The 27,318-nt window shown below is 40.5% G+C and overlaps 1 protein-coding gene across 3 annotated transcripts in view; it reads right to left on the bottom strand.

The window, feature by feature from the left end:
* RGS22 (regulator of G protein signaling 22) overlaps positions 1–27,318 on the bottom strand; it is a 138,814-nt gene that overhangs the window by 86,026 nt on the left and 25,470 nt on the right. For all 3 annotated transcript variants that reach the window (XM_027561443.1, XM_027561442.1, XM_027561441.1), the window contains exons 4-9: positions 22,332–22,553; positions 15,214–15,299; positions 14,427–14,595; positions 11,131–11,260; positions 8,000–8,600; positions 6,432–6,593 (exon numbers count right to left, since the gene is read on the bottom strand). In XM_027561443.1, coding sequence (XP_027417244.1) covers positions 6,432–6,593; positions 8,000–8,600; positions 11,131–11,260; positions 14,427–14,595; positions 15,214–15,299; positions 22,332–22,553 — 1,370 coding nt within the window. The remainder of the gene's footprint in view (positions 1–6,431; positions 6,594–7,999; positions 8,601–11,130; positions 11,261–14,426; positions 14,596–15,213; positions 15,300–22,331; positions 22,554–27,318) is intronic.

Here is a 27,318-nt window from a genome sequence, read left to right as displayed (position 1 = left end):
TAGAGGGAACACAGATTTAAGATTAATCTAGGCAATAAGCCTCAAAAATCAGAACATATAATATGTGTTCACAATTATCAGTCTTGCCACATCCCTTTTCTAATAATTTCTTCTTCTTTTCCTGCTCCCTATCCTCTCCCCCCAGTGTTATGTGTGTGTACATGTGTGTTATCTATCTATATCTATCCATCTATCTATGTATCTCTCAAAAGAAAAGTGGGCAAAGAAGATACACAGGGAACTTATGAAAGCTGAAATCCAAATGACCACTAAATATTGAAAAGTTATCAACATCAACAATAATAAGGGAAATGCAAATTAAAAACACCACACGCCAATGACATACCAAATACATAGCCCAAAATTTAAGAATCTCACACTATCAAATGTTATCATGAATTTGTAGTAATAAGCACTCTCATATTCTGTTGGTGGGCGTGCAGTTGGTACAACTATTTTGGAAAAGGGGATATGCGTACAGCATTGCTTGTAATTGTAAAAAGAGAAAATGACACAAATTTTTTAAAACAATAAATAATCTGTGGTATGTTGATGCAATGGAATACTGTATACAACAGTGAAAATGGATAAAACTCTCAATACAGTTACAGTCAAATCAGTCGTGTCTGACTCTTTGTGATGCCATGGACTACAGCCCACCAGGCTCCTCTGTCCAAGGAATTTTCTAGGCAAGAATACTGGAGTGGGTAGCCATTTCCTTCTCCAGGGGATCTTCCTGACCCAGGGATCAAATCTAGGTCTCCCACATTGCAGGCAGATTCTTTACAGTCTGAGCCACCAGGGAAGCCCATAATGTTGACAGAAGACACAAAAGAAGGCATGCGACATGATTCCGTTTTTATAAAGCTGTAGAACAGGAAGATAAAAATACATGTTCAGGGATTTATTTGCATACATGTTTGGTAAAACTGCAATGAAAAGTAAGGTGGTAATCACAAGTCCAGAAAGTAGCTACCTCCAAGTGGATGGAGGACGGTGCAACCAGCAAGGCACCTTCAGGGCTCTTCGCAATGCTTTATTTCCCAACCAACATGGTGGGAAATATATGAGTGTTTCTTTGTACTTAGGTTTGAATTTTAAAGAATACACAGGATTTAGCTAGATCAAGAAAAAAGGTAAGAAAGGATTCTGAGAAAATGGCAATGTCAGCAATATTGTTTTTCTACATCTCCGAAACCCTTCATAAAAATAAATGACCCAATCAAAAAATGGGCCAAAGAACTAAATAGACATTTCTCCAAAGAAGACATACAGATGGCTAACAAACACATGAAAAGATGCTCAACATCACTCATTATCAGAGAAATGCAAATCAAAACCACTATGAGGTACCTTTTCACGCCAGTCAGAATGGCTGCGATCCAAAAGTCTACAAGCAATAAATGTTGGAGAGGGTGTGGAGAAAAGGGAGCCCTCTTACACTGTTGGTGGGAATGCAAACTAGTACAGCCACTATGGAGAACAGTGTGGAGATTCCTTAAAAAACTGGAAATAGAACTGCCTTATGATCCAGCAATCCCACTGCTGGGCATACACACTGAGGAAACCAGAAGGGAAAGAGACACGTGTACCCCAATGTTCATTGCAGCACTGTTTATAATAGCCAGGACATGGAAGCAACCTAGATGTCCATCAGCAGATGAATGGATAAGAAAGCAGTGGTACATATACACAATGGAGTATTACTCAGCCATTAAAAAGAATTCATTTGAATCAGTTCTAATGAGATGGATGAAACTGGAGCCTATTATACAGAGTGAAGTAAGCCAGAAAGAAAAACACCAATACAGTATACTAATGCATATATATGGAATTTAGAAAGATGGTAACAATAACCCTGTATACGAGACAGCAAAAGAGACACTGATGTATAGAACAGTCTTATGGTCTCTGTGGGAAAGGGAGAGGGTGGGAAGATTTGGGAGAATGGCATTGAAACATGTATACTATCATGTATGAAACAGGTCGCCAGTCCAGGTTCAATGCACGATACTGGATGCTTGGGGCTGGTGCACTGGGACGACCCAGAGGGATGGTATGGGGAGGGAGGAGGGTTCAGGATGGGGAACACATGTATACCTGTGGCAGATTCATTTCGATATTTGGCAAAACCAATAGAATATTGTAAAGTTTAAAAATAAAATAAAATTTAAAGAAAAAAAAACAGCATGACTAGATAGCAAAACCAAAAACTCATGGACAATGTTTAGAATAACACGTGCTAATGTGACAAGGTAGCCCACAAACCCCAAGGTACAGGCAGTGGGTACAAAAGATCAGCCACAAGACCTGCATGACATCGGTGTATAGGCCACAAGAGTAAGGAAGTGCCTGATGGCCTGAGAATGGAGGAGCACCGGAAGAGCCAGGAGGTGCAGCAGGCCTGTTTGAGGTTAGCAGTTGGGATGGAAGGGCTTCTGCTCTCTCCAACCTGAGCTGAGTGCACACACATGTCAATCACATTTCTACTTACCAACGGTGAACAACTGGAAAGTCAAAATAACAAAATGGACGAACTACAATAGGTGCAACAATTTGGATGCATTATGCTTCAGTGGCAGGATGCTGACCAACAGAGGCCAGTCTCAAAAAGTTAATCCTGTATAATTACATGGCACTCTAAAAAAAGACAAAAATATAGCGACAAACAACAGATCAGCGGTTGCCAGGGGTGAAGAGAGGAGGAAGAGTCTGATGACAAAAGGGTGCTCTGAGGGTTTCCTAAGGTGATGTTTGTACACTGACTGTCATGGTGGTTACGTGAATCTATACAGTTTGCTTTTACTGTATGTTAATGTAAAACATAGAAAAGAAGAGGAAAAACAGTCTTTTCAATAAATGAGGATGAGCAACTGGATATCCATAAGCAAGAAACAAAACAAAACTGAACCTTGACCTAAACCTCACACCCTATATAAAAATTAACTCAAAACAGGCCACGGATTTAAATTAAAACATAGAATTGTAAGATTTTTAAAGAACAGCACAGGAGAAAATCTTCCAAATATAGCACTGGGCAAAGAGTTCTCAGGCTTGACACCATAGGCATAATCCATGAAAGTGAAAGTGTTAGTCCCTCAGTCACATCCGACTCCTTGTGACCCCATGGGCTGTAGTCCACCAGGCTCCTCTGTCCATAGAATTCTCTAGGAAGAATGCTGGAGTGGGCAGCCATGCCCTGGCTCCCCTAGTGGCTCTGACAGTAAAGAACCTGCCTGAAATGCGGGAGACCCAGGTTTAATCCAGAGAAGGCAATGGCACCCCACTCCAGTACTTTTGCCTGGAAAATCCCATGGATGGAGGAGCCTGGTGGGCTGCAGTCCATGGGGTCGCTAAGAGTCGGACATGACTGAGTGACTTCACTTTCACTTTTCACTTTCATGCATTGGAGAAGGAAATGGCAACTCACTCCAGTGTTCTTGCCTGGAGAATCCCAGGGACGGGGGAGCCTGGTAGGCTGCCGTCTATGGGGTCGCACAGAGTCGGACACAACTGAATCGACTTAGCAGCAGCAGCAGCAGGTTTGATTCCTGGGTTGGGAAGATCCCCTGGAGAAGGGAATGGCAACCCACTCCAGTATTCTTGCCTGGAGAATTCCACGGACAGAGGAACCTGTCAGGCTACGGTCTACGGGGTCATAAAGAGTCATTCAGACAGGACTGAGCCACTAACACTATTGAAACTAAAAACAGATTATATGACCCACTAATCTCATTCCTGGACTTTAATTCCAGAGAAAGGAAGATTTATGTTCATGCAGAAATCTGTACATGAATGTTCACAGCAGCTTTATTAGTAATATCAAAAGACTGAAAACAATCCTAATGTTCCTCAATGGGAGACTGTATGTGTAACATCCACACAACAGAACACTACTCAGTAATGAAGAACAAAACAGCTTGGATGCATCTCAAAGGAATTATCCTGAATGAAAAAATAATCCCCCCAAATTACATATTACACTATTTCATTTATATAACAGATGAGTAGTTTCCCAGTAATTATGAGAAAGGGGGAAGGTAAGAGGCAGGCATGCTGATAAGAGAGCAATCCAAAGGGATGCACGTGGTAGTGTAACTGCTCGGTATCTTGACTGTAATGGCAAGTGCATGTGACAAAACTATATTCAGAGAAATAAACTACGAGAAACTGGCAAAATATGAAAAAAGATTGTTGAGCTTTATCAATGTCAATTCCATCACTGCAATATTGTACTACAGTTAAGCAAGATGTTACCACCGGGGCGGAGTGGCGGGGGTCGGGGGGTGAACTGGGTAATAGGTATACAGAAAGTGAAAGTGAAAGTTAAGTAGCGCTCAGTCGTGTCCGACTCTTTGCGACCCCGTGGACTATAGCCCACCAGGCTCCTCCATCCATGGGATTCTCTAGGCAAGAATACTGGAGTGGGTTGCCATTTCCTTCTCCAGGGGATCTTCCCAACCCACGGATCGAACCCGGGTCTCCCACATTGCAGGCAGACACTTTAACCTCTGAGCCATCGGGGAAGCCCAAGGTATACAGAATCTTTGTGTAATTTCTTACAACTTCATATGAATCTATCATTCTCTCAAAACAGTTAAATTAAGAAAAGGAAAGCTTCTACTATATTTGTAATTTTTTTAAGCTGGGTGGTGTGTATTTAGGTGCATATTATAGTATAATTTATACCTTTCTGCCCTTCTTAAATATTTAAGAACAGAAATTTATACAGAGAAAAACAACATTCTCTCTATATATGGGAAAATACAAAGTATACAAGTAATCTGAAATACCTAGATGGGAGATAATCGAGAGACGGAGGCAAGGGACAAATCATGATGACCTTATTTGTTAAAGGAATTTTAACCTTAAGGAATTCGAACCTTACACTGAAAGCTTGGGGGTAACTAGTGAAAGCCTTAAAGCAGGCAAGTGACATCATCAGATCAATCACGGCCACAGTGGACAGCTCACTGATCCTCAGATAGCATACATTTCCTTCACGAGGCCCATTCTCTTCTCCATCCACGCTTACAGAGTCCCTCGAGTCCCAGGTGAAATACTCCCTCTTCTCTGTGTCCTGTGCATCCACCACACTTGCTTTTAGTACGCTCGTTTCACATGTAGGTTCCTCCCACTGGACTAGGATCCCTAGACTTGACTATGTTTTACCCTTGTACCCTTAGCACGGCACTTGGCTCATAGGAAGTGTTCATGGAATGTTTATTGAGATGATAAATCTAACTTGAGCTATTGTACATGTGCGCACATGCACACAAACACACACACATCAATTTGAAGAGATACTGAGCATAAGAGGTCAAGTGTAGAAGGATACATTCACAAAGTTAACATGGAGTTAAAATCCATCTTGTAACAGAGAAATATCAATAGCCTCAGATATGCAGATGACACCACTCTTATGGCAGAAAGTGAAGAGGAGCTAAAGAGCCTCTTGATCAAAGTGAAAGAGGAGACTGAAAAAGTTGGCTTACAACTCAACATTCAGAAAACTAAGATCATGGCATCTGGTCACCATTACTTCGTGGCAAATAGATGGGGAAACAATGGAAACAGTGAGAGACTTTATTTTTCAGGTTCCAAAATCACTGCAGATGGTGATTGCTGCCATGAAATTAAAAGACGCTTGCTCCTTGGAAGAAAAGCTATGACCAACATAGACAGCATATTAAAAAGCAGAGACACTACCAACAAAGGTCTGTCTAGTCAAAGCTATGGTTTTTCCAGTAGTCATATATGGATGTGAGAGTTGGACTATTAAGAAAGCTGAGCACCCAAGAATTGATGCTTTTGAAATATAGTGTTGGAGAAGACTTTTTTTTTAACTTTACAATATTGTATTGGTTTTGCCATATATCAAAATGAATCCACCACAGGTATACGTGCTCCCCATCCTGATCCCTTGGACTGCAAGGAGATCCAACCAGTCCATCCTAAAGGAGATCATTCCTGAATATTCATTGGAAGGACTGATGCTGAAGCTGATACTCCAAAACTTTGGCCACCTGATGCAAAGAACCAACTCATTGGAAAAGACCCTGATGCTGGGAAAGATTGAGGGCAGGAGGAGAAGGAGACAACAGAGGATGAGATGATTGGATGGCATCACCAACTGGATGGACATGAGTTTAAGTAAGCTCCAGGAGTTGGTGATGGACAGGGAAGCCTGGTGTGCTGCAGTTCATGGGTTGCAAAGAGTCGACATAACTGAGCAACTGAAATGAACTGCAAGTCCCTCAAACACCAACATTATCTAAAGGATAGGTACTTTAAAGAAGGCCGAAGATAATATAATAATCTTGTCATTTAAAATTCCCATAAGTCGTATATCCTTAAGACAAAAAGTATAACCTGTAACTAGCTTAATAAATGTGAAAGCAAATAACTTTGATTCTCATTATTTTTCTTACCAATAAAGAAGTAAGGGCTTTAAAACCTCAGTCTGAATTTTTTTTAAGTGTTCTTCATTCCACTGAGATCCATCTAGTAGTTTAAATTTTGATAAGACTTCTGCAGAAAGGTAGTAATCTCCACTGCTCACTAGAAAGCATTTTTTCATCTTCTCAATATGTCTGAAATAAAACACACACAAATAGGCACACACATGCCTGGTGACACAATACTCAACTAGCCAAATATTTTCCCTTCCAAAATGTTTCAGGCAAGTAATGAACTCTCTTAGAAACAAAAGTGGGGTCACAAAGAGCAGGATCACGACTGAGCAACTGAACAAAGAACCGAAAGTGAGTTACAGGAGTACCAATGTGAAGGTCAGAATAATTCGCACAGGTATGGGAATGGCAGGGATAGCTGTGGTCAGCTGGACAATGGCCTTGCTAAGATGTCCACACCCTCATCTCCAGAACCTCAGAATGTGATCTTACATGACAGAAGGGACTCTGCAGCGGTGATTAGGCTTCTGGGGAGATTATCCTGGGCTATCTAGCTGGTGCTAATGTAATCATTAACAGTCCTTCTAAGAAGGAGGCAGGAGGCTAACAGTCACAGAGAAAAGATGGGAGGACAGAAGCAGAGGTTAGAGAGGAGAAAAGATGTCATGGTGCTGGCTCTGAAGACAGAGGAAGGGGCCCTGAACCAAGGAAAGCAGATGGCCTCAGAAGCGGGAAAAGCCAAGGAAATGGATTCTCCCCAAAGTGCCAGAAGGAATGCAGGCCTGCAGACCCATTTAGACTTCTGACCTTTTAATCAGAAGAAAATTAATTTATGTTGCTTCCAGCCACTGAATCTGTGGCAATTAATGACAGCAACAACAGGAACTAATAAAGTATTAACTCTCAAGAACCTATGTAGGTTGACTGTATATCCTTTCCCTAACATGTCTTAGAAAGTGGTAGCAGCCTTCCATCCCAGGATCAATTAGGTCATGCTTCATAATCAACCATTTGGTAACCCCTGCTCTTATAACTATGTACAAGAATGAGCTTTGTGATCTGAACGCCACCGAGTAACTGGAATAGTCCAGTCTCCAGTATTTACTCAGTCAAACCTTTAATGGGGATCCCAGTCTACTTCAGAGTTCAGAGCAGATCAGGAGAACACAGACAAGAGAAGGACATAAAGCGGGGTCCTCCAAGGTTCGTAAGACTTACAGTGACCTGACACATATGGAGCGGCTAAACAAAGGCCCATGCCCCATCAGACCTAAGAGGCTCTCTCGAGAACATCCAGCATCGTATCCAGCAGATATCTCATTCAGATATATCTAAGTGGCATCTGGCTAAAGACCATAGAATTTGTTAACTGAGCAGGCTGCCAGGAACAGCCAGCCCCTTACGCTGGCATAAGGTACCTTTTATGTAAATCAATTTTATTATAATAAAATAAATCTTATTATTAATTCTTCTAAAAGTATAAATTACATTTATATATTTATTCCAGGCCTTCTGTCTGTGCTTAGATGACCCAAACTAATATTTTATAATTTGGTTTTAAAACTATTTAAAAAAAAAAGAAATACCTTTGATGTCTTCCAGGATTCTTAAGAACTTTTAACCTCTCAATATCCATCCATAGCCACCAATATTTCTCCCCTAAGGTACCTTTTAAAAATTTCTTAAATCTTTCAAACTCCTTTCTATTACCAATGTCATAAGTTTTGTGAGAAATACACCAATCAGCCCTGCTGTCGAGTCCAACGCTGTCAGGCTTTGAAACTGCTGGTTCTAACACGTCTCCCGACTCTTCCCTTAGCATTTCATTGAACAAAACATTCTTGCCAGAGGTAGGCCCCCCAATGTCATCAAACACCACTTCTGTTACGTTTCTGAAATTTACGTAATCTGGGCTTTCTCTAAGTGTTGCTCCAAGAATTTGATGAATTGCCACTCTCAAGATAAAGGAGACATAAGATCTTAAAAACTCGTCACATGTTGAGAAGTGCAGTGTCAGACTTTCATCAACAGTCTGTTGCTTTTCAAGGTATATCCTCAGAAGAGCTTGAGAAGGAGTGTCCTGTAGAGATACAGACCCATCTTCTTCAAATTCGGAGGTTAATCTAGTGGTTTTTAATAGGCCCTTTTTCGTCCTGGGGTGAACTCCATCATCGAAGATAAAACTCTCTGTATTAAATCATAAAAGGCTATTAGATCAGATATGAATGTAAAAGTTTTCTTTTAATTGTTAACTAGATGTTATAAATCACTGCAGATGGTGATTGCAGCCATGAAATTAAAAGACGCTTACTCCTTGGAAGGAAAGTTATGACCAACGTAGACAGCATATTAAAAAGCAGGGACATTACTCTGTCAACAAAGGTCCATCTAGTCAAGGGTATGGTTTTTCCAGTGGTCATGTATGGAGTGAGAGTTGGACTATAAAGAAAGCTGAGCACCAAAGAATTGATGCTTTTGAACTGTGGTGTTGGAGAAGACTCTTGAGAGTCCCTTGGACTGCAAGGAGATCCAGCCAGTACATCCTAAAGGAGATCAGTCCTGGGTGTTCATTGGAAGGACTGATGTTGAAGCTGAAACTCCAATACTTTGGCCACCTGATGCAAAGAGCTGACTCATTTGAAAAGACCCTGATGCTGGGAAAGATTGAGGGCGGGAGGAGAAGGGGACGACAGAGGATGAGATGGTTGGATGGCATCACTGACTCAATGGACATGAGTTTGGGTGGACTCCAGGAGTTGGTGATGGACAGGGAGGCCTGGCGTGCTGTGGTTCACGGGGTAGCAAAGAGTCAGACACGAGTGAGCGACTGAACTGAACTGAGAGAAAAGAAATGCCAACAGGGATTGGCCATATCTTCCCTGGACCTGAAGAGGATGTTGGTGGCAGATGAACTAAATATTTGCTATGCTCAATAAAGAGGATCTTCAAAAAGACATGACACACTTTTAAAATGTAATATTTTAGGCTGATAATGTCAACATACAAAGGCCAAGTCTATTAAAGAATTAGAATGTGTATACCAAATGATTGTGTGTACTTTAATGTTTCATGGTGCATGGTAAAATAAAATTAGCTACCATAGATGATGAGATGATAGATGAACAGACAAGAATTGGAGTCATATTAGCAATTAAAAAAAAAACTGTTTTATGAGAAAAATTCTATTACTACTACACTTACAACCTATCATTAAAATTACAAAATTGCATAAAGTCCTTGTGAAGACTTACAAATACAACTGGACTACATTTACACTTCTTCTAAAGATATAGTCTAGCCCTTATTTTTTTTAAGTCTTTCAGATATCAGTGAAATATTTGATGTCTGTGCTTCATTTCACATGGCAAATCTACTGCTCGCAAAGCCATGGATCTGGAAAACCCTGATCCATGTGTCCCAACCTCAATTTTCTCAGTAATAGATTTCAAATCTCAATAAACTGAAAATATTTCATAATTTTAATTGAAAATATGTATAATAAATTTCCCTAAAATTGAGATTAGACTTTTGTAGACCTGTGAAAGGATAGTGGGTATACACTCAACCCCACAAACACGGAGGGAGAGTACAAGCCTGGCATTTCCACTCACTGCCTTCCTGGTATCCTTTCTCTCTCTGTTCACTAACTTCACTCTCCAATTTTCTACTTCACTATTTGGAGGCAACAGTAAGAAATCTATATATTCCGTAATTTCCAATTAGAAAGATGATTTCCCTCTTTACCTAGATTTAGTTTCAATTCTAGAGACTCCAGATTTATCACCCTCAGAAGTTTCTGGTACTTATCAAAGGAACTGTGCAATAACTTAGTGAATTGTGGAATTCCCTTCCTGAATCACATTGCTAGATTTTTTTTCCTCTAGCAATATCATATGTTAATTACTACCATTTCTGGAGGTAAGGGAAGGGAAGGTGAAGTCGCTCAGTCATGTCCGACTCTTTCCAACCCCACGGACTGTAGCTTACCAGACTCCTCCATCTGTGGGATTTTCCAGGCAAGAATACTGGAGTGGGTTGCCATTTCCTTCTCCAGAGGATCTTCCCGACCCAGGGATCGAACCCAGGTCTCCCGCATTGAAGGCAGACGCTTTACTGTCTGAGCCACCAGGGAAGTCCTTTCTGGACCATTTCTGGAAGGTCCCCTTTATTTATGAAAAGTTTCTGTCACCTACCAAAGTTCATCCACCCACAGTAGAAATTTATCTGCTTTTCAAGGTGAAAAATAGTCTGAACTTAGCAAGATAACTCAAGTTCCATAAATCACTATTTACTTTTGGGAGGAGAGAAAGGTTGTACCCACTTTATTTCAAATTCTTAATAATAAGAATTTGTAAACTGTAATAGGAAATAATGATAAAGCAAATATTTATTGACTGTCTACCAGGTACCAAGCACTAAACATTTTATATATTCAGTATGTATGCATCATTAGTTTAACCTTACAGATGACAAAATCAAGGTTACCAGAAGTGGAATAATTTGCAGAAGTCACAAACTAATAAGTATCAGAGTTGGGTTCTAAACCCCTCTTCTTTTCACTATACGAGGTTGTCTCTTAGAAAAGAGTAGAAAGTGGAGCTGCAGGAGATACCAGTTTTTTCCCTATCCGCTAAGTGTTGTAAGTTTAGAATAACAACAACAAAAGACGCAAAAAGGAGTTCTGGGGTCATTCTTATCCTTGTCCTTTACTGCTTACCAGAAGCAGATGAAACAACTGGTGATTCAATTTTGTCGTGGAATACACAAGATGGTAGTGAAAAGGTTGGTACTGTTTGCTGACATTGTTTTGCTAAGGCAAACCAATCTTTTGTTTGAGTATAGGAGGCCTAGGAAGAAAGGAGCACATTTGTTTAACCAAGATTAGCAGTATTCTTCCAATCATGAATCTGGATAAATCATTATGATAATACTCAATTTGTATAGTACAATACGTAAAGGAAAAATTATGCTGTGAAAGAAAAGAATATTGTACATAGAAAAATTCATTAGCTGAGAATAATGGTAAGGAAATTTCAGATTATTTTCATATTAGATGATCAAAAGAAAAAAAAGGGGCCCAATACCCATCAAATTCTTCACTCCTCCACCGGAAGTACACAACCCTCCTTCCTGGATTCACTACAAACTCCCGCCATCTAGGTTAACTTGGCAGGCTCCACAGCTCATCAGTCTTTGGATGCATCTTACGCCAGCTGCTCCCATTTACAACTTTCTCAATGATTTCATGCCCCCAGATCCATCTGGTCAGGCTCAGTGTTTTTAACAGCTCCTCCTTAATATGACAAAAACTTACTCTCAGTAGCACTGGAAACCTCTCCACGTTGAACTTCCCCTTTACCTTAGATTCTGTTTTCGCAACTTTGCTTGGATGGGATGCTTCCTGAAGGATGATTTCTGACTCACCTGCCCCTGGATAGAGTCTTCAGTTTTTCCTTTCTTTATGTACTCCTGAGTCAGCTGATCCAATTCTCAACCTGACATGCAGCTTCAAAAGCCCCAGTCCTAAGAAACTGCATCTCAGATGCCCTGGGAAGATTCTTCTTCCCACTTTGTCCTCACCTACTTTTCTAGGATAATCCAACTTGTTCAACAGAGGCAGAGAAGGGAGTGTCCAGCATTACTCTCACTTTTCCTTTTTTCGAACTAAGTCCTCTTAGCCTAAGGAACACTTACAGAGGAGGCAAGGCTCAAATGGAATTATGGAGAATTAGCGGGGCAAGTCGGGCCACACAACAAGACCAAAGGCGAAAGAGAGAGAAACACCAGGTGCCGCTGGTGTGGTACTGTCCCTTTTAGAAGTAAGGTAGATGCTGCTGCTAAGTCACTTCAGTCATGTCCGACTGTGTGCGACCCCAGTAGCTTTGAATCTAATTTCCTTTTGTTTCCTCTTTTTCTTTCTCTAAAACCAAATCATTTACTACTAATTATATTCATTCAAAATATTTATTAAATGACTTCTCTGTTCCAAGTTCTGTCCTAAGCACGGAGAGGAGACCAAAATAATTAAGGAACTATCAAGGAATTAAGACCAACATACAAGAGTCATTAAATTAATTATACAAAAAGATAAGAGAGCAGAAGATAGAGGAGAAAGAAGTAGTTAGTTAAATATAAAAACAGTTAACTATTCTACTTTATATTCTTAAAAGATGGGTTAATTGTCTGTGTTTCGATGGTACAACTGAAGACAAAGAAATATTACTAATTATCATAAGGATTAATACCTATCTATAGTCATGGTTTAATGATTTAACAGCCCCAAAAATTGAACACTCAAGCTCAAAGGCTATTAAAAAGAAATATATAATTCAGGTATTACTCAAGTTGACAGAAATGAGTTTTTTTCCATCACAGAAAATAGTAAAAGTAAAGTAACTTTGATTTTTATTTTCTTATATTTGATTCAATTTACATGTAAGGAATCAGAACTTATTCCCCTAGATTGATTCTTTCCTTTGCATGTTTATGGACCTCTACCATTAGTATGTTTTTGACATCCCTAACATTATTGGAACACATATGTTAATAGGAAAAATAAATACTGAAAAATAAATATAAGAGAAAAGAAAAATGTGACTTTAGTACATCCCTGAGCATTATTCAGAGGAAATAATGGGACTGGCATACATTTTTTTTTTGCCAAATTTTGCTGATAGAACTGTCAAACTACAAAATTATATAGGAGCTTACACATGAAAAAAAAATGTTCAAAAAGATAGTGTAAGGATATCCATTCCAACAGAGATGTTTTCCTCTTGAATGACATCTTTGATCAATTGGAAGTGCTTGCCTAGGAGGCTGTGTTGAAAAGAACTTAGAGCCAAGTCCTAGCTCAGCAGGAAAACTGCTATGATTGATTAGCAATGTCTGTCATGAATGGAAACTAGGACAAGAGCAACACATGGGTAACATATTTGCAGTTTCTGGTTTTGCGAAGAACTGTATATTGGAAACCTGTTCCCAGAGAGATTTAATAATTAGAAGGTAAAGAGAAGCAGGATAGTGACCCCAAAACACGCCATGACCTGGATTATTGTGAGCCGAAGGAGACCTCGACCCAGTAGACTCAAGAGAAACATTTACCTCTCCTTTAACTACCTAAATTCACCTAAAAGAATTTAGTTACAGGGCCAGGCTCAGAGAGAGCCAGTACCAGAGATGACTTTTATGTGAATGACTACCTACCTCTATGGCAGGCAACATCTAATTAGCAAACATCTGGTCTTCTTATAGTCCTGTGACTTACCCTATTCCCCTCTGAAGCCCCAGGCCCCTATCCCATTCCCAAGCTCAGGATAGCTCAACTGCCCAACTTGTTTCGGGTCTCATATTCTTAAAGGGCTCCTGTACATAACTAAATTACCTTTTGTGTTTTTTTTTTTTTTGCCTATAACTATCTTATGTCAATATTTTTTAATTAGACCAGCCAAAGAACCTACAAGGGTAGAAGGAAAAGGTTCCCTCCCTGACAAAGCCAAAGATCTACCTACAAGTTTGACTATACTGTGGTTCTCCAAAAGGACATCTGATTCTGGGTTAGATTTCTTCATATGTACTTATACTACCCAACAATCTCCAATTGTGGAGGGCAAATTTATACCTGGTAACAGTTAAACACTAATGCATTTAATTACTAAAAAATAATCTTGACAATATGGAGGAGAAGATCCAATTTATCATTGCTTTGTACAAATATTATAGATTCTAAATAATAAAAAAATTGGAATGAACAATGAAAGCCTTACTTCCCATGTGACAGTGGGCATGCTCTTCAATTTTCCATTTTCCTTTGTACACATGACAATAATAATTCTAATTACATTTCAGGTGAAAGAGTGTAAGGCAAACAAGTCATCATAAATCCAAAAGAATTTCTGCTAAATCTACTTTGGAAGTATTTGAAAACATTTTCTTATTCAAATGAACATCATGTCTCTAAAAAGACAAGTTTCACCAAAGTGCCAAGTCACAAAGAAACACTCAAACTTTTACCTCGCCCAGAGAAATGTAGAACTTCTTCATAATTATAACATCATCTTCTTCAACAGGAGGAGGTGGTGGACTGGGTGGTTTTTTCAGGACCCAGGGTGAAAACTCTGTACCTAATATGATATTCATGCCTGATTCACTCCATCTTACTTGTGAAATCAATTTGGCTAACCTGTATTTCAGAAATCATACAAATTGAAATAAATTTCAAATATGGTAGAATTCAGAATAAAAACTAAAATTTTATGTATTCAAATCAATCTTCCCTCCTAGCTTTGCAGGATGAGTCTCTTAGGAGCTGCTAAAATTAATGGCATATTCATAGGATCACTAATTAATTAATAATTATTCTGTTTTATTGTATTTTAGAAAATAGTTGTTCTAAGAAAGGGTCAAATTTTAGTAAAATTTCAGACTGTTTAGGAACTTAAACTTTAAAAGTCAGGGAACATAAAAGAAAAACTTGGCCCTGTGCTAGAACATTCTTTTTTATCCCATTTGTATTCATTTTTTATCACCCTGAACACAAACACCTTTACAGAAGTAGAAAAAAATTTAAATATAATGATCAAAGAAGCAGAATTGAAGTACATTTATTAGGTACTGTTTCTATGAAATCTCTTTGGAAATGTTAAGCAATTTTTACCAATGCTCTATATTATACTACATAGTAACCAAAATACAAACTCCAATGGGGTTAAAGTACACAATTTTATTAAGAAAGTAAATAAAAATGATTTTTGGTGAAAAAAATCATTTAAAATATATGTATATTGATGAATTACAATACCTGTATTCAAAGTAACAATCACTTTCCAGAAAAGTTGGAAGTCTTTCTTTTTTGACCCAGTGAATACCTTGTTCACGATTGAGACACTGTTAGAAGACAAGTGAAAAAGAAAGCATCACAGAAAATCACCTGTTAGGACAATGATGGTCTAATCACTAGAGCAATGTTACCTCTAGCTCTTATAGGGAGCCTGTCTCTACCTTCTGTTTGGACAGGACAAAGAACCCCGAGTCTCAAGTTTGAAGCCACTTTGTCTGCTGGTACACTTCATTAATTCTCTCAACAAACCTACATCAGCTATCATTTATATGTTACAGACTACCAAACTGAATCCAGAAAACTTAAGTAACTTACTGAAAGAGGAAAAATGACCAAAAAAAAATTAATCAGTGTCATTATTTTCACAGATATAAAACAGGTTAAAAATAATCACAAACAGGGGACTTCCCTGGTGGTCTAATGGCTATGACCCTGAGCTCCCAAAAGAGGATGAGATGGTTGGACGGCATCATCAGCTCAATGGACATGAGTCTGAGCAAACTCTGGGAGATAGTGAAGAACAGGGAAGCCTGGCATGCTCTAGACCATGGGGTGGCAAAGAATCAGACATGACTTAGCAACTGAACAAGTGCCAGAAGTTCAGGACTCTGTAGGAGGCCCCATAGGCATGAAAACCAAGGTTTCCACAGAACATGATTGAGATGGGGATGGAGTCAAGATGGCAGAATAGAAGGATGTGGAGTTCACCTCTCCCCACAAGTACATCAAGAATACATCTACAAATGGAGCAATTCTCAGAGTGCCTGCTGTACACTAGCAGAGGACCTTGGACACTTAAAAGGACAGGAAAAATCTTCACACAACTGGGTAGGACTTAAGAAAGAAAAAGAGAAACAGAATGGTACCTGCACCCCTGGTGGGGAGCTGAAGGATAGAAGAGGCTCCTGCACTCAGGGAAGCCCCCTCACCATTGGGCAGATCAGCTGGGATGGAGGGGGAGCTTCAGGAGCTTGGAGGAAAGCACAGCAACTGGTCTGTGACAGGTAGGACAGATTAAGACCTACATGGATGTTCCATTCTGCAGCCCTGCAGCCCTGCATGCTCCAGCCTGAGTTGTTGTCTGTTGATGCAGAGAGGGGCTGGGTGCTGGAACGTGGGGTTTGGAGAGTGGACACAGCGAGGAGACAGTTGTTGGCTGTGAAGAGACAGCCCGCAAGGATGGAAGTAAGGAGCTCCACAACTGGGAATGTTCATGGAAGAAGCCTGGGCCGCCAAAGAAGCAGGGCACCATTGCTGAGTGACCCACAGGAGGGGGACTGCCGTAATTTCAGTCCCCTTCCCCACGCACCCCTGTCTCCATGGATACTAGGAGGGGCACCTCCCAGAGCAGGCTCGCACGCTCTGCCCATCATCACCTCTTCCCCTGCCTACCTGGGCAGGGCACAGGTGCTCTAGGGCAGCCTTCGGAGGAACATGCACAGAGGTGGGGCTGAAACCACAGCTGAGCCCCAGGGGCCATGCAACTAAAACAGAAGAGCTGAAATCTGTCCTCATGGCCACAGAGCTGCAGATTCACATACACCCTCAATGTCAGTGCTGTGAACTCAGTGCCTGTGGAATGTCCAAATGGATGAGCACTCACACAGCTCAGATGGGTCTAGTTTCAGCCACTTCGGGCTTTGTGGGCACGTTCACACAGAGACTGGGCCAGGTCAGAATCTGAGCTGCCTCCATAGCTAGCTACCACAGATGGTCCAGGTACACAACTACCGCAATCCTGGGACCTGACTTTGGTGGATTCACACAGGTGGCCTGGTGAAAACGCAGGAGAAACACCAGGGCCAATTGCTGGCAAACCAACAGGTAAGTCGGGGGGCAGGGCGCTAAGAGCAGTTCCAACAACAGTGTAATTTGTGAGTCAGCACGACAGGTGAAAAGTAACACAATATTCACAGGTGAACAATTGCAGAGGAGGAAAACTCAGAGGCTTCTCTCACAAAGGGAGTGCTCCAATCTCACCTACTATGCACCATAGTAGAAAAACGAAGCCCGAAGTTAGGACAAGGGAGAAAATAATAAATATCAAAGCAGAAATATATGAAATAGAGACTAAAAAAATCAGTAATGAAGAGCCAGTTCTTTGAAAAGATAAAACTGATAAACCTTTATTCAAACTCGTCAATAAATAAGAGTTTCCAAATAAAACCAGAAAAGAGAAGTTACAACCAATATCACAGAAATAGAATCATAAGAGACTAGTATGAACAATTATTTTTCAACAACTGGACAATCTAGAAGAGATGGATAAATCCCTAAAAACAAAAAATCTTCTAAGACTCAATCATGAAGAAATAGAAAATCAATTATAGTGATTAAAAAAAAAAAAAAAACAACTCCCAAAAAACAAAAGTGCAAGATCAGAAGCCTTCACAGGGGAATTCTACCAAACATTTAAAAAAGAGTTAACACCTATCCTTCTCAAACTGTTTCAGAAAATTGAAGAGAAACACTTCCAAACTCACCCTACAAGGCCAGCATTACCCTGATACCAAAACCAAAAAGAAAGAAAGATAGATAATTACAGACCAATATACCTGATAACAAAAGATGCAAACAGATCCAATAAAACATAATGGCTGGCACTTCCATGGTGATACAAGGGATAGAAATCCGCCTTCCAATGCAGTGGACCTAAGTTTGATCCCTGGTCTGAGAGGATTCCGCATTTTGCAGAGCCACTAAGCCTGTGCCCCACAACTACTGAGCCTGCACCCTAGGGCCCACATGCCACAACTGCTGAACTCACACGTTACAACCACCGAAGCCTGCATGCCTAGAGCCTGTGCCCTGCAACAAGAGAAACCACCATATGAGAGTCCATACATCTCAACCAAGAGTAACCCTGCTCCACAGCAAATAGAGGACAACTGCATGCAGCAACAAAGACCCAGTGCAGCCAGAAATAAATAATAAATAAAAGCATAACGGCTGAATTCAACAACACATTAAAAGAATAATAAATCAGATCAAGTGGGATTTATTCCAGAGATGCAAGGATGGTTCAATATTGACAAATGAATGTGATACACCATATTAAAAAATTAATAAAAATCATACGATCATCTCAATAGATACAGAAAAAGCATTTGACAAAATTCAACATCCATTTATGATTAAAAAAATTCTCAACAAGGTGGGCAGAGAGGGAACATATGTTAACATAATAAAGGCCAGGTGACAAACCCACAGCTAACATCATAGTCAGTGGTGAAAAACTGAAAAATTTTCCTCTAAGATCAGGAACAAGAGAAGGGTATCCACTCTTAACCACTTTTATTCAACATGATGTTCAAACTCCTAGCCACAGCAATCAGACAAGAAAAAAACAAGACATTCAAACTGGAAAAAAAGAAGTAAAACAGTCACTATTTGCAGATGACATGACACTATATATAGAAAACCCTAAACACTACCAAACCTGGAGTAGGAAATGGCAATCCATTCCAGTATTCTTGCCTGGAAAGTTCCATGGATAGAAGAGCCTGGTAAGCTGCGGTCCATGGGGTCATAAAGAGTCAGACATGACTGAGTACAAAGACTACCAAAAATTATTATAACAAATGAATTTGGTAAAGTTGTAGAATATAAAATTAATATACAGAAATATGTTGCATTTCTATACTCTAATAATGAACCACTAGAAAGAAAAATTAAGAAAACAATCACATTTATGACTGCATCGAAAAGAATAAAATACACAAGAATAAATTTAACTAAGGAGGTGAAAGACCTGTAGCCTGAAAACTATAAGATATTGATGAAAGAAATTAAAGATAAACAAATAAATGGAAAGATACACCATGCTTGTGGCTGGGAAGAATTATTATTGTTAAAATGTACATTCTACAAATTATTCTAAAGATTCAATACAATCCCTAGCAAAACACTCATGGCATTTTCCCCAGAACTAGAATAATCCTACAATTTGTATGCCAATGCAGGAGATGTAAGTTTGATCCCTGGGGAGGGAAGATCCCCTAGAGTAGGAAATGGCAACCAGCTCCAGTATGCTTGCCTGGGAAACTCCACGGACAGAGGAGGCTAGCTAAAGACCATGGGGTCGCAGAGAGCCAGACATTACTGTGTGACTGAGCACAGACACACACATACACAAAGAATTTATATAAAACCACAAAAGACCCCAAATATCCAAAGCAATCTTAAGAAAGAACAAAGCAGGAGGTATTATGTTCCCTGATTTCAAACCATACTGCTGCTGCTGCTAAGTCACTTCAGTCGTGTCCAACTCTGTGTAACCCATGGACCGCAGCCCACCAGGCTCCTCCGTCCCTGGGATTCTCCAGGCAAGAACACTGAAGTGGGTTGCCATTTCCCTCTCCAACGCATGACAGTGGAAAGTAAACCTATATTAATTAAAGCAGGATGCTACTGCAAGCCCTGAGGGGCTCTCACTTCTGGCGCCTAGCACCCAGCCGCAAGCTGGCTGGGTGTGACCCTCTCCAGGGACAGTGCCAGATAGGGAGTTTGACTGGGGTGGTACACCTGTCAGACTGTAACACGGCTGTCCTAAGGCGAGCTCAGGGAGGACAGAAACCTCCCATGGAGCAGAAGGGTAAAGCTCGCTTAATCTTGATTTTTAATACGAATACAGACCATGAAAGCAGGGCCTCACGATCCTTTTGACCTTCAGGATTTTAAGCAGGAGGCCTCAGAAAAGTTACCACAGGGATAACTGGTTTGTGGCAGCCAAGCATTCATAGCGAGATCGCTTTTTGATCCTTCAAAGTCAGCTCTTCCTATCATTGTCATTGTCAAAAAAAAAAAAAAACAGACATATAGAGCAATGGAACAGAACAGGGAGCCCAGAAATAAATCCACAGTTCTATGGTCAATTAATCTATGACAAAAGAGACAAGACTATACAATGTGGGAAAGATAGTCTCTTCAATAAACGGTACTTAAAAAACTGGACAGCTATAAGCAAAAGAATAAAACTAGACCACTTTCTTACAGCATATACGAAAATAAACTCAAATGGATTAAAGACTTAAATGTAAGACCTGAATCCATAAAACTCCTAAAAGAAAACATAGGCAATATGCTCTCTGAAACTGATCTTAGCAACATTTTTATTTTGGATCTGTCCCCTCAGACAAGGGCAACAGGTAAGCAAACGGAACTACATCAAACTAAAACGTCTTGTACAGCGAAAGAATCCGTCAACAAAACAAAAAGGCAACTTCCTGAATCAAAGAAGCATTTTGCAAATGACACGTCTGATAAGGGTTAATATCCAAAATATATGAAGAACTCATACAACTTAACAGCAAAAAAAAAAAAAAAAAATCCAATTTTAAAAATTGGTTAAGGAACTTAAAACACATTTTTCCAGATAAGACATACAGATGACCAACAGGCACATGAAAAGATTAAGATCACTAATTGTAAGGGAAATGCAAATCAAAACCACAATGAGATATCATCTCACACCTGTCAGAATGGCTTTTTAAAAAGACAACAAAGTATTGGTGAGGATATGGAGAAGAGGGAACTCTTGTGCACTGTTGGTGGTAATGTAAATTGGTACAACCAGCTATGAAAAATAGCATGGAGTTTCCTCAAAAATTACAACTAGAACTACTATATGATCCAGCAATTCCACCTCTGGGTATTTATCTGAAGAAAAGAAAAACTCAAATTAAAAAAGATATAGGTACCCCAAGTTCACTGTATCGTTATTTACAGTAACCAAGATAGGAAAGCAACCTAAATATCCACTGATAGATGAATGGATAGAGAAGATGAGCCATTACTCAGCCACAAATAAGAATGAAATCTTGCCATTTGCAACAATCATGGAGGGACCTAAAGGGTATACTATACCAAGTGAAATTTAAACAGAGAAAGACAAATGTGATATGATTTCACTTACATGTGGAATCTAAAAAACAACAAACTAACAAACATAACACTACAGAAACAGAGTCATAGAGAACAAACCAGTGGTTGCAGAGTGGAGGGGACGGGGGAATGGGCAAGATAGGTGAAGGGAATTAAGCGGTACAATCTTCTAGTTATAAAACAAGTCTCAGGGATGCAACGCACAGCTTAGGGAACATAGCCAATAACACTGTGATAACTCTGTAATAGTGACAGGTGGTAAGTCTCATTTCACAATGCGTAAAAATATCCAATCACTGTGCTATACACCTGAAACTAATATAATAATTAAAAATAGAAATCTTAATTCCCAACTGCTCGACAGAACTCACTGAAATAAGTTCACTGTACAGGCGTAACTTACTCCATTGTGCTTTGCTTCATTGTGCCTCACGGATGCTTTGTTCTTCACCAACTGAAGGTGAGGGGCATCCCAGGGGCAAGCAAGTCTAGCTGCACCATTTTTTCCACAGTATTTGCTCACTTCATGTTTCTGTGTCACATTTGGGTAACTACGATCTTTCAGAGTTTTTCATTATTACTACATCTGTTATGGTGATCTGTGATCAGTTATTTTTGATGTTACTACAAAGACTTGTTGAAAGCTCAGATGATGGTTAGTATTTTTTAGCAATGAAGTATTTTTTAATTAAAGTATGTACATTGTTTCCTAAGACACAATGCTATGGTACACTTAATAGGCTACAGTGTGGTGTAAACGTAATTTTTATATGTACTGGGAAATCAAAATAATCGTGTGATTTGCTTCATCACAATATTCACTTTACTGTAGTGGTCTGGAGCCAACCTGCAATATATCCAAGATATGTCTATATACCCATACTTTCTAGAATACACCTAAACTATAAAGGATATATATATATATATATACTGCCCCAAATTAACTGTACTTGCTAAATATTCAAAGTAAATTACATGAACCTTCTCATACTGATAATCAAATATCAAGAAACTGCTAAACTGGTCATTTCATATGAATAAGATGATACTGTTACTGACAAATACTTTGTATGTAAGTACAATAAAATTTAATAAATACAGTTAAACTTTAGAAAGGGACGCCCAAGGAATCTGATGATAATTTCATTTAATGCTTTATTTATCCAGTAAGATGTAACTCAAATATACTTTCTTACCATGATATTGTAGTTGACATTAATGGTCTCATCTTCGTGAGGGGCGTTCACTTGAACAGGTTTAACATCACTCTTTCCTTTCCTTACAACATCATAGATAGGATTTCGAGGTCGCTGGTTTAGTACAATTTTTTTCAACTGCTTTTCCAGAAGTTGTGGAGCATTGTTAATTACTTCAAAAACTCCATAGACCACATTAAATCTAACTGCCTCTGAAAAGGTCTGCAAAATAAATTTGTGGAAATGTCTTAAAAACCAGAAACTCACTGCTCCAAGAAGATGTGATACTTACATGTATGCATATATACTTACACAAAGTTCTGTATTCTTAATAGTTACATCTTTCCTCTTAGGAGCTTGGAAATCTTTTGACTATAGGTAAGGGAACCCACTGAACCCTTCCTTCCAAATGTACTTATGCCATAAGTGTCAGGATATATTATGGCAGAAATTTCCTTTGCATACAACTCTTATCTCTAGAAAAGATTGAGGATAGGAGGAGAAGGGGCAACAGAGGATAAGATGGTTGGATGGCATCATCGACTCAATGGACATGAGTTTCAGGAAACTCCAGGTGATGCTGAAGGACAGGGAAGCCTGGCATGCTGCAGTCCATGGGGTCACATAGAGTCGGACACGACTGAACAACTGAACAACAACTTACCTCTGTGCTTCTTTGGAACTAGAAAAAAATACACCCTCGTCTCTGTGAAGCAAGGTTATTCTCTTAGAAGGGGGTGGATTACTAGGGAAGAATGAATCAGAGAAGATACAACACTCCTGTTGTCTCTTCATTCCCAGGAGCCGTGAAAGCTAAGTCTCCCTTGCCCAAAAGGAGAAAATTAAATACAATGTGTTCTTCATTTAAGACTATTTCAACACCATTCCATTCACTGTGACAAAAAAAAGAGAGAGAGAGAGTGAAAGACAACATTTCTGAGCCTTTCTCTGTAATTACTAAATGCTGCCAACTTTTATTTAAAGTCAGTCAGTTACAGTCAGGCGTCTTGAGTTTTAATACCAGCTTGCCAATAAGTAGCTCTGTGACTTGGGGTAAATCACTCCATAGCAAGTATATGGTGGACTGTCTGTGTCTTTTCTCATTTTGCCCTCCAAAGGGACCTCTAGAATCAGGTCTCTTTTTCATAACATTAATTTATTTTAGGACACCTTCAATGAACTGCATACTCATGTAGTAAGTGTACTGAGGAGAGCGTCAATTCTGCCAAGTTTTACTAGGAGATTGCTAGATACACTATTAGTTAAAATGTAATAAATAGCAGGATGTTATAAAATTGGAGTTACAAATATATGTGTATATGTACAAATACCTATTATGTGTTTATATGTATGTGTGTGTATATATATACACACATACATACATATATATACACATACATATATATATGTAACTTTCCTGGTGGCTCAGAGCTAAAGAATCTGCCTGTAATGTATGAGATGCAGGTTCAATCCCTGGGTCAGGAAGATCCCCTGGAGAAGGAAATGGCAACTCACTCCAGTATTGTTGCCTGGGAAACCCCATGGACAGAAGAGCCTGGCAGGCTACTGCCCATGGGGTCGTGAAAGAGTCAGACACGACTGAGTGACTTAACAACAATATATATGTGTATGTATATGTGCCGTGCTGTATACTTAGTCAGTCGTGTCCAACTCTTTGCGACCCCATGGACTGTAGCCTGCCAGCTCCTCTGTCCAAGGGGATTCTCCAGACAAGAATATTGGAGTGGGTTGCCGTGCCCTTCTCCAGGGGATCTTCCCAACCCAGGGATAGAACCCAGGCTTACCACACTGCAGGTGGATTCTTAACCACATGAGCCGCCAGGGAAGCCCAAGCATAATGGAGTGGGTAGTCTATCCCTTCTCCAGGGGAACTTCCCGACCCAGGAATCAAACTGGGATCTCCTGCATTGCAGACGGATTCTTTACCAGCTGAGCTACCAGGGAAGCCTGTGTATGTGTATACACAGACATATTTTTTAATGAAGACTCATCCTACAGCCAGATGGCATCTTAGGAAGATCCTGAAGATGCCTCCTCCGATGGACACACTGATTCCACAGCTACACATAGAAAAGGTTCTTTGTAAAGAAGCCTAAAAACAAAATAAAAAAAAGCCTAAAAGCTGGCTGAGTGGTGACTACACACTGGGCAAACAAGATGAAAACCGCATCAAACAGGTAGGAGAAGCCAGGACACAACTCACCATAAACCCCACCCCTGGAGCAGTCACCCCTGTAACTCAAAATCCAAAGCAGCCCCATGAGGAGCAGAGGGTTCAAACCCCTCACCAGGCACCCCAACTTTTAAGACCTGCACCTGAGAAACGAGGCCAATTTTGAAAATCAAAGAGCTCACATCTCAACTGAAATGTGACACAAGAGAGAGGGGTCCTACAGTCAGTCCATAACATGAAATCATATTTAACTAAAGCTAGCCCTTGAAATCCTTGAAAACTGTCATAAAGTATAGTGTTGTTCTAACTTTCAAGTTAGCACTGGACACAGATTAACAGACTGGTTCCAAATAAGGAAAGGAGTACGTTAAGGCTGTATATTATCTCCCTTAAGCTTATTTAACTTATATGCAGAGTACATCATGAGAAACGCTGGGCTGGAGGAAGCACAAACTGGAATCAAGATTGCTGGGAGAAATACCAATAACCTCAGATATGCAGATGACACCACCCTTATGGCAGAAACTGAAGCAGAACTAAAGAGCGAGCCTCTTGATGAAAATGAAAGAGGAGAGTGAAAAAGTTGGCTTAAAGCTCAACATTCAGAAAACGAAGATCATGGCATCTGGTCCCATCACTTCATGGGAAATAGATGGGGAAACAGTGGAAACAGTGACAGATTTTATTTTGGGGAGCTCCAAAAATCACTGCAGATGGTGACTGCAGCCATGAAATTAAAAGATGCTTACTCCTTGGAAGAAAATTTATGACCACCCTAGACAGCATATTAAAAAGCAGAGATATTACTTTGCCAGCAAAGGTCCGTCTAGTCAAGGCTACGATTTTTCCAGTGGTCATGTATAGATGTGAGTGTTGAACGGTGAAGAAAGCTGAGTGCCAAAGAATTGATGCTTTTGAACCGTGGTGTTGGAGAAGACTCTTGAAAGTCTCTTGGACTGCAAGGAGATCCAACCAGTCCATCCTAAAGGAGATCAGTCCTGAATATTCATTGGAAGGACTGATGCTGAAGCTGAAACTCCAGTACTTTGGCCACATGATGCGAAGAACTGACTCATTTTAAAAGACCCTAATGCTGGGAAAGATTGAAGGTGGGAGGAGAAGGGGACGACAGAGGATGAGATGGCTGGATGGCATCACTGACTCGATGGACATGAGTCTGAGTAAACCCCGGGAGCTGGTGATGGACAGGGAGGCCTGGTGTGCTGTATAGTCCATGGGGTCGCAAAGGGTCGGACACGACTGAGCAACTGAACTGAACTGAACTTTCAAGAAAGTCATCATTGTGAATTTTTCCTCTGACGTTAAAATGTGTCATTAATTCTTCAGTTAGGGACCAGATAAAGCAGTGGGCTTGTGTTTAAAGCTCACATTATACATGTATGTATGTTTGACACTAGGGTCACCCTCAGTGTGAGACGACAGCTCTGCTAAGAGGCAGGAAAGTCAGAGTCACCGAGGGAATGGTAGAGTCTCCTCCTCTGTCTCAGACCCCCTCAAGGATGTTCACAGACTGGTCTATGTGTGTTTGTAAATGGCTACACAGAGTCACCCTCACTCTTTAAATCACCCTCACTCACTCTGCAGAGCACAAATAATTCATTTTGAGTGACAACGCCTGTGTAAGTCCATTTCAACACATAATTTAACTACAACAGAAGTATTTACAAAGTGGACTGACGGCACAGGGGGATTTGTCAAGAATCTTCAGGAAATTAAGGACATTGACCCTCCTGAGACCCCCAGAGTCCTTGAGGAGAGGCAGCCTGATGCTTTGGTTATCAGAAACCGCCTCAGAGCAGGGCCCAAGGTTGGCCCCAAAAGGACAGTGGGCTGGAGTGCCCACAGCTCAGTGTGGCCTCCTGCACCCTCTTGTCCTTCCCTGGTGGCTCAGACAAGAAAGAATTTGCCTGCAGTGCGGGAGACCTGGGTTGGGAAGATCTCTTGGAGGAGGACATGGCAACCCACTCCAGTATTCTTGCCTGGAGAATCCCAGGGACAGAGGAGCCTGGTGGGCTACAGTCCATGGGGTCGCAAAGAAATCAGACACAACTGAGCGACTAAGCACAGCTGCTGCTGCTGCTGCTGCTAAGTCGCTTCAGTCGTGTCTGACTCTCTGTGACCCCATAGACGGCAGCCCATCAGGTTCCCCCGTCCCTGGGATTCTCCAGGCAAGAACACTGGAGTGGGTTGCCATTTCCTTCTCCAATGCATGAAAGTGAAAAGTGAAAGTGAAGCAGCACCACATAAAGAAAGCTGAGTCTGAAAGAATAAACAGGCATTCATATCAGGCAGACAAGGGAGAGGAGGGAACTCAGCAAGAGAAACAGTGAGTGTATCAAGGTATTTGCACAAACAATAGGCGAGGAGTGCCAGACGACAGGGCACCTTTGAGGACCTGCAAGCAGTTTACCACTGCTGAAGCAGAAGACCCAAGGGGAGAATAACAGGACAGAAACCTGGAGACAAAGGCAGAGGACGAGCTCACCAAGAACTTTCTATTTATGCCATAACTCTCTACATCATCTCTCGAATCGGTGATTCCTGGAGTGTGTCCCTGGACCAGCAGCAGCATCAGCATCACCTAGGAATCTGTTAGAAATGCAGATTCTAGGGTTCTCACCTCATAATCAGAAATTCTGGGGGTGGATCCCAATATTCTGTGTTTAACCAGCTCACAGATGATTCTGATGCATGCTCAAGTGTGAGAACCATTGCTTTAGAATGATGGGGAGCCACCGGAGAGGTTTTAGCTGGGACGGGGGGCAGGGCGCA

This window comes from Bos indicus x Bos taurus, chromosome 14, assembly GCF_003369695.1.
Source record: "Bos indicus x Bos taurus breed Angus x Brahman F1 hybrid chromosome 14, Bos_hybrid_MaternalHap_v2.0, whole genome shotgun sequence".
Taxonomy (NCBI): domain Eukaryota; kingdom Metazoa; phylum Chordata; class Mammalia; order Artiodactyla; family Bovidae; genus Bos; species Bos indicus x Bos taurus.
Note: the sequence above shows the minus strand (reverse complement) of the source record. Positions and strands in the feature narration are given on the sequence as shown.